The 8,149-nt window shown below is 38.3% G+C and overlaps 1 protein-coding gene across 1 annotated transcript; it reads right to left on the minus strand.

Annotated features, from left to right (window-relative positions):
• Nucleotides 1–1,250: 1,250 nt before the first annotated feature.
• LOC107565160 (tripartite motif-containing protein 35-like) lies at nucleotides 1,251–7,949 on the minus strand. The gene is made up of 8 exons (XM_016250375.1): nucleotides 7,945–7,949; nucleotides 5,811–6,213; nucleotides 5,282–5,374; nucleotides 2,079–2,309; nucleotides 1,960–1,982; nucleotides 1,758–1,879; nucleotides 1,307–1,583; nucleotides 1,251–1,266 (listed from the first exon to the last, which is right to left on the minus strand). Exons 1-8 carry the CDS (start codon nucleotides 7,947–7,949, stop codon nucleotides 1,251–1,253), a joined length of 1,170 nt encoding a protein of 389 aa, XP_016105861.1.
• Nucleotides 7,950–8,149: the final 200 nt, after the last annotated feature.

Consider the following 8,149-nt stretch of genomic DNA (forward strand, 5'->3'; position numbering starts at 1 on the left):
ATGTGTAATGCACATACCTGGGAACAGTAGGCAGCCCACGACAGCAGATAAGAAAAGCACAAAGTTATCCTACGGTGTCAAATAAATTAATGTTAGCAAGCACGAGCAGAGATGGGAAGTAACAAAGTACAAATACTTCATTACTGTCCTTCTTAAGAAGATTTTTCTGGTATCAGTACTTTACTTCACTATCTATTTTTTTGGCAACTTTTTACTCTCACTCCTTAACATTTTTTTTTTTTACACAAATATCTGCACTTTCTATTTCTTAAATTTTCAAACCAGGCTACTTTAGTCCATTGTGCGTCTTTTTCAACCTAATGTAATACAGAAAACACAACCCCCCACTGTTTCCTGGCTATCACACACCTCAGCTGTAGGTTAGTCTATGAAGCTACTACTAGCAAGAAGGATGGCTAAAATTATGGGTGAAACTTTGCCAATGTCAACATGACAGAGAAATTAGACATTCACAGGGCTGTACAGGGCGAAATATGAAGAAAAAATTGGTCTGTTCGATTAATTAATTTACCACATTAGCATGCGCGCGATAGTTCTGCACATGTGAGCCTGTTTATATATACATGTTCTCCAACAGAGTATAGTATAGTACATGAACATCATAATCTCCAAAACAAACATCAGACACCCTGTACTTATCAAGTCCAAGCTGCAGCTTCTCCTCAATGTGAAGTCCATCACTTTCTCTAGCCTAGTGGACCATAGTCTCAGCTGGCTGCATTGTGTTTTTCCCTTACTTCCTTAGTGGCTGTGTGATAAGGCATCCTGCTTCAGTTTACCATTTATGTACAGTACAGTAACAATAATCTAATTTTAACAGATGGTGAGATTGGTATTATGAATTTATAGGCTACTGTAAGTATACCTGAAGCAGCTGCATTTTGCTGTTTAAGTGCTGGTTTAATAGAAATTATTTTAATGCACATGAAAACTCATTCTTGATGCGCACAAGACATGGAAATAAAAACATTCAGGGCTTTACTGAAAACATTTGGGGCTTCAGCCCCCTTAGCCCACCCTTAGCACCGCCCCTGGTTCATGCTATAATTTACTTTGGTTGTAGTTTGTATTAGACCTAGAATAATTTAATGGTAAGATCTTCAGAGGGTAAATGCTATGAAAGAACGGAAAGACTGATTTGGTGAAGGTGGTTGTGAATGTGTGTAGATGTGTGTTAGTTACAGGATCAGAGAATGACACCGTTCCTCTGTCATAGTCCAGATTAACTCTCACCCTCTGAAGCACCTGTTTAACTGGAAAGCCAAAGTCTTCAAACATTTTGTACTGCACACTCCAGATATCAGTGTTAAAGAAATCACCTCCCTTCCTTTGGTTTGATACTGTCGTTATTCCAAGACCCCAGGATGAACTCTCTTTAACCTCCACATCCCAGCAGTGTGTTCCTGAGTTAAAACCCTCTGAACCCAGGACACAGGGATAGATGTCAAATCTCTCTGGATTATCAGGAAGAGGTTGCCTGATGTTGCTCCATCTCACACTGGTCAGATCATCAGACAGGACGAGATGTGGCTGAGCTGTGTTTGGATCCAGAATCACAGGAGCTGAGGAGAAAAAAATCAACAGCTGCTTTAATTCTGATGACCATACACAGATTATTATGAATTATGAGACTGGACCAAATGACAAAACATATCAGACATATTTTAATCTGTAAATCTTCCCCCATGCATCATTTCCAGTGTGTGTGTAAGAGCTCAGATCTTCTCCAGACTCACTGTTCTGGACAATGTCCTGCATCTTCTTCCAGACTCTGAAGGGCAGGTTGCCCAAGTAACGCGGCACATCAATCAAAGCTCCAGAAGACATCTGTGGATCCGGCTGTGATGAGATCTGGACTCTGGAAGAACATTCAGGATCAGAACTGCAGTGGCTTTGGATCAGAAGCAGAGAGAGCAGAGACAACAGCAGATCACTCACCTTTCCATTGAGACTGGAAACTCCTGCAGAACAAACACACCATTTATCATCAACAACTCAATCAATCATCAGTCAATCAATCATCAATCAATCAATCAATCAATGATCTGAAATCAGACCTTCAGAAAGCAGACGTCACTGGCTTTCATCATCTCCTCCGTGTCTCTGATTATGTGTGAAAGATCTGAGATGTGTCTGTTGATCTCCTCCAGCTTCTCCTTCATCATCTGCTTCTTCTGCTCCTCTTCCTCCTTCAGTGCAGTGATTGTAGCTTTTTCTTCATCTCTGAGAAACTGTCGAAGCTTCTTAAACTCCTTCTTAATCTGATGCTCTGTGTGATCAGCTTGAGACTGAAATCAAACCACATCCACTTCAATCTTCTGATTCAGCATCTCACATCATCTATGGCATCAGTCAAACGTGTGGACACACTGAATTTATCATCCTGTTGTTTGATGACTTTACTATTGTTGTAAAATGTGGTTAGAGAATGAATGAAGCATTTAATGCTTTTCTTATGTTCTACTGTACACTCAAAGCACTTTGCAATCATACAGCCCCACTCTTTTTACAAGAAGTGCCACCACAGGACCTCGGGTTTAAAGGGGTCTTATGATGCGATTTCAATTTTTCCTTTCTCTTTGGAGTTATACAAGCTCTTGGTGCATAAAGAAGATCTATAAAGTTGCAAAGACTAAAGTCTCAAATCCAAATAGATATTCTTTACGTTAAGAGTCAACCACGCCTGCCTAAAATGGCTCGTTCTAACACGCCCCCACATATCTACGTCACGATGTGGGAAGATTTGCATAACGCCGACCCAAATGTTCACGCAAAGAAAGAAGGCATAACTTTTATTCTTGCTGTAGTATTGTTGTTGCCGCCACCGCTGTGTCTGTCGTTGTCACCGCTCCTTCGTCGAGTACGCTGGCCGCGCCGTTCTCAAGCCCGCCCGCCTCCGCTCACTCTTGGCCTCCAGCAGGGCCGGAGTGGGACTCCTTTTCAGCCCTGGAGTTTCATGCCTTCGACCGGCCCACTTTGTTTTTGTTTGTTTTATGTATTTTTTTTTTGTACTGGCTTTTTCCCTTTTCAGTGCCGCCTTTGCACTTTCTATTATCCTTTTTTATCTATTATTTTTTTGCTCGCATATCTCCAACAACTAAGGTCAAATGATAATTACATCATCATTAGGGTTGCCAATTAACTTCAGAAATAGAAAATAAGGGACAATTGTGATTCTTTATATTTTATTCTTTAAGAAAATTGCGTTTATTCTTGTATTCTTGTAGAAAAGAAGTGTTTATTCTTTAAGAAAATAAGGGACAGAATAAGGGACACTCCAAATATTTGTACTATACCATAATGCTATGTCTGCCTGCAGTTAAAAAGTTCTCAGAAATATTTCTTAACCTATTTATGTACAATTAGGCTATTCTAAAAATAATTTTAATGTCATACAAAAAATGTCATCGGCCTGAGTAAATTGTACAATTATAGAATTGTGACTTCACAAGTGTAACGTTAGTAATTTAGGAGGTGAAAATGCTGTGATATTACAAATGGCATGACGTTTGAAAGCATAACAACTATGAACAAGTCTATGAAATGTCAATCAATAAAGCATTAAACAATGCCACTTAAAGTTTTGAACTCAAATAATATTGCAACCATATAGTCTTTGAATGAATGAAAATGCATATGTTTCAATTAAAGAAAACTTACGAGAGTGTAGGCTTAAATAATGAGGTCCAAGTTTAAGAATACGCTAAACGTTTTTTTTTTTTCTCTCTCTCTATTTAAAGCAGCACTATGTAACTTTTTCTGTGTTCAAAATTTGCTAAATGTATATAATGAGCGAGTGCATCATGAATTCATCTTCCAAACCGCGTTTTTGTCTTATTCCAAATCACTACGGTACACTTAAATAAGTACAAGTTTATATTTGGACTATTGTAGGCTGATCGGGTCATCACCGCTGCGGAGTAACACACACCTGCGTGAATCGCCATAGACATAAACTTAGAGAAGTAGCTCCGGTTGGAATGTTCTTCCGCGGGATGTGTGCAGTTCTGTTTATTAACCGCTATAGCGCCATAAGTTACATAGTGCTGCTTTAACAGCATTAACTTTCAATGAAATACGTCTTCCCTCAGGTAGATTGAATGTTTTCCTGCCTTGCTGGATGTTGGGCTCATGATCAATAAGTTGTTTGCATTCACCCAAACTGATCAAAAAGCAGACGGTGAAGGGAATTGCCATTAGAACGAGTCCCGCTCTTCAACCCAGTGGAATGACAACACCGGCCCTCGCGGCCAAAAAAGCAGACCGGCCCACCGGGAATCTTCCCGGTGCTCCCGATTAGCCAATCCAGGGCTGGTCTCTGGCCTCCGCTCACTCAAGCTGGCCACCGCTCACTCTAGCCCGCCGTGTGTGACGCTATGTTTCATTGTGAAAGCGAAACTACTTTGTTTGGTCTTCCAAAAGAGGACACAACTAGAAATCAGTGGTTAAGATGTATTTACAACACTGTTCCAGAACAGTTCAACCCAAATACAGCCCCTACCAAGTATTGAGTACATGTACAGTAAATGAACATACTTTACAGAAGGCCACCAATTCACTAAAAATGTTTTTTTATTGGTCTTATGAAGTATTCTAATTTGTTGAGATAGTGAATATGTGAGCCAAAATCATCACAATTAAAATAACCAAAGACTTAAACTACTTCAGTCTGTGCGCATTGAATTTATTTAATACACGAGTTTCACAATTTGAGTTGAATTACTGAAATGAACTTTTCCACGACATTCTAATTTATTGAGATGCACCTGTATTCAGATGTGTGCAGCACATTTTATGGAGGACTGTTTCCTGATCCTGGTAGAGTAGACTACAATGCCGGCTGTTCTGACTCACAGACTGTAAGTGTGTTTTTTATATTTAAAGAATTTGCCACTGAAGATTCAAATGCGAGTTGTGAGCAGTGTAGAGTAGCGTTTGTTGTTTGTCATTTCTCCGATCACAAATGCAGACATGGTTTTATGTTTACGCGGCGCGATGCAATGCGTAAAAAGACAGTATAAGTCATTATAATCAGTAATTATGTCCCCACTGGATGCAACAAATGTCTCGTTTATAATGGGTTTTAATGTTTTTTAAAAAAAGTTTAGTTATAGTGTCCCTGTCACTATACTGGAGCATTAGAACCCACATAAACTGCAGGGAAAGATTACATGTGTTCAAACTTTTACTAATAGTGTATGTGAATGGTAAACTCTGTTGGGATTGTTGAGTATTTGACTCTTGATTTTTGTTTCCTCACCTTGATGTGTTGAACTGTTTTCTCAAACTCTTCTTTAATGTTTTCTTTGTATTGAAGTTTCTCTTGTAAGGACTTCAGTGCAGTATTGAGCTCCTCCTGGAATATAACAAAATTAGAAGATATAAAACATTAACCGAATATAATGTGTGTGATGAGAGAAATGGAGCTTTTTGAAACTGTGAATCAATTGAACCAATTGTTTGCTTCGTGAAATGAGTAGAAAAATCCACACATTGACGACATCTGCTGGTCACAATGTTGTAAATGAAATGATAGCACAGCCTAAACACGTAAACTGATGACATCTCTCACAAACCAGTTGAAAATATTTCATGAAACCATGATTGAATAAATGTATTTAAATAATAATTAATACTATAAAATATGAATTGTATGCATAGCTTGTGTTATAAACACCCTTAACTAATTAACCCTCCCAGAAGTTTGGGCCAAACCTGGCTCGGTCCTGGCATTGGGTTTATAACATGTTCTTTACATATGAAAAAATTTATCAAGATATTTGTCTTACCTTATAAGTTGGAACAACTTCACCGATGGGTCTGAATGTATGATTGACGTGTTTCTGTGAATCTCTGCACACTAAACACACCGGCTGTTTGTCCTCCAGACAGAAGAGTTTGAGTTTCTCGCTGTGTAAACTGCAGAGCTCCTCAGACTCTGATGAATGGCTCTCTTTTCTCTCTTCCAGGAGCGACTCACACAAGTTTTTTAATGCAAGATTACATGGAGGTGCATCATTTGAACATCTTCTCCTGCAGACAGGACACTCCTGAGTTTCTTTGATTTTCCAGAACTGTTGGAGACACTCTTTACAGACACTGTGACTACATGATAAAACAACAGGAGCCTTGAAGATTTCAATACACACGGGACAAGAAAGTTCTTCTACAGAAAGTGAATCCATTTTCACTCTTTACAAATAATCCATCAATAACCACAGGAATTACAAAGATCTGTTGTCTATTCAAAAACAAGCTTCTCAAAAATCCTTCTTGATCTTATTTCGTTTTTGATTTTGTACATATATCCAGATAAGACAAAGCAGTGGAATAACGAGACAGCCATTTCCTGGTAAGTGTTTTGAGAGGGTAAAGTTTCTGCATTTTTATTATCTTACTGATTGTGTCTTGTGTACTTTGACCCTTTGCTGCTGTTTTGAATCTGAGCTCAAGATTGTTATTTTTTATTTGAAAATGAATGATTGTCTGTCATAATTGTTAGAAAACAAAATAAAGGTTTGGGAAGAGACAGCTCTGGTGCTTCAAGTCTGTGTGAAGACGCTTATGTGTACTTTTATAAATGAATGACAGAATTAGAGAATATTTTAACTGTCCACTTCATCCACTTAATTCAGATTCACACATGAAAACAAAATACAACAAAACCCAGGTACACACTGCACAGTTTCACGAATGACAACCGCATTTAATTGCAGGAGGGAATCCTCTCATTCTGTGTTTGGAACATGACTCACTCCCGAAGCGCTGATGATTGACACAGAGAGCACGTTTACACAGCAGCAGAATACAGTTGTCAGTCCTGTATTTGAGTTCTTAATACGGTTACATTCACGCACTGTTATTTACAGGAGTGACAACCGCATTGTATAACCAAACGAACACCCGTTTTCAGGACTGCATTTTCAGAAAACTCACACTGTGTGAACTAGGCATGGGCCGGTATGAGATTTTGACGTTATGATAACCTTAAGCAAAAATATCATGGTAGCACGGTGTTGCGGTTACAGCTCTAAAATGTCTGGGTAAAAAGAACAACTTTTTTTCCACTGACCACAATATATTTTATTTTTAAGCAACATACCGAATATTTGGAACAGTAGATTTTATTTTTTTGTTTCTCAAATGTTTGCTGTATTGTGGGCTGACCTGCAACTTTTTGATATGGATGCCCCTAGAGCTACTGCTGCCCTAAAAAGAAGAAAAATAAAGACTGACATGCTATTTTAACCTAATTCTGTAAAAACGACAAAATAAATTCTCGTTCCCTTGTTTGTTTTTCGTAGCATTGTTCTTCTGCTTACAAAGAATATCTTGAAAGAGATAAAGAAAGCAGGAGAAAATAAAATCAAGAAATAATGGAAGCAAAACCTCCAGGGGTGAGCTAATGCCAAAACAATAAACAAACAGGCTAACTTTCACACAAGAAGAATCTTCTCTACAATTAAATCAAAAAGCAAACAAAACATACAATAACATACTCTATCTCCTTGTCTATCCATAAACAAGAGAAAAGGTGCTGGCCTCTTGGCCAACATAAGTAAAAAAGGCACTCACCCCTTACAGCTTCCCAAATAATTAAGAAGATACAAAATAGAATCAACAGGACATTGATGTTATTAACATAAAAGGTCACAGGGTATCCAAAGGCTAACAGCACTCTATTAAACCCCAAAGAAAAGGTGCTACAGAAATGATACTCGGTCACACTTCATTTCAACCATACTACAACAGTCAATCAAGAGAGGCAGAGGACTTCCTCCAGAGGACTTCCAGAAGAATTAATAGTCCAGGCCTCTTCTCTGGTCCAATCAGCAACAGCCTCGCATTACATCCACAACCAATCCTGAAGAAGGAATAAAAAACAACAGAAACAACAACAGAGCCCAAGAATAACAGCATTACCTCATAGACGTAACAACAGTTATTTAATTTTAGTTTAAATAAATCTAACCCAGAAAGCATGAAATAGCATTAGACATCCCCTTTAACCTTTTATTCAGAAATTAATTAGTTTAACTCTAACCCAGAAAGCATGAAATAGCATTAAACATCCCCTTTAACCTTTTATTCAGAAAATAGCACTGATATTACATAATCACACATCTGT

Source organism: Sinocyclocheilus grahami, unplaced genomic scaffold (assembly GCF_001515645.1).
Source record: "Sinocyclocheilus grahami isolate Dianchi unplaced genomic scaffold, SAMN03320097.WGS_v1.1 scaffold984.1, whole genome shotgun sequence".
Classification (NCBI taxonomy): Eukaryota; Metazoa; Chordata; class Actinopteri; order Cypriniformes; family Cyprinidae; genus Sinocyclocheilus; species Sinocyclocheilus grahami.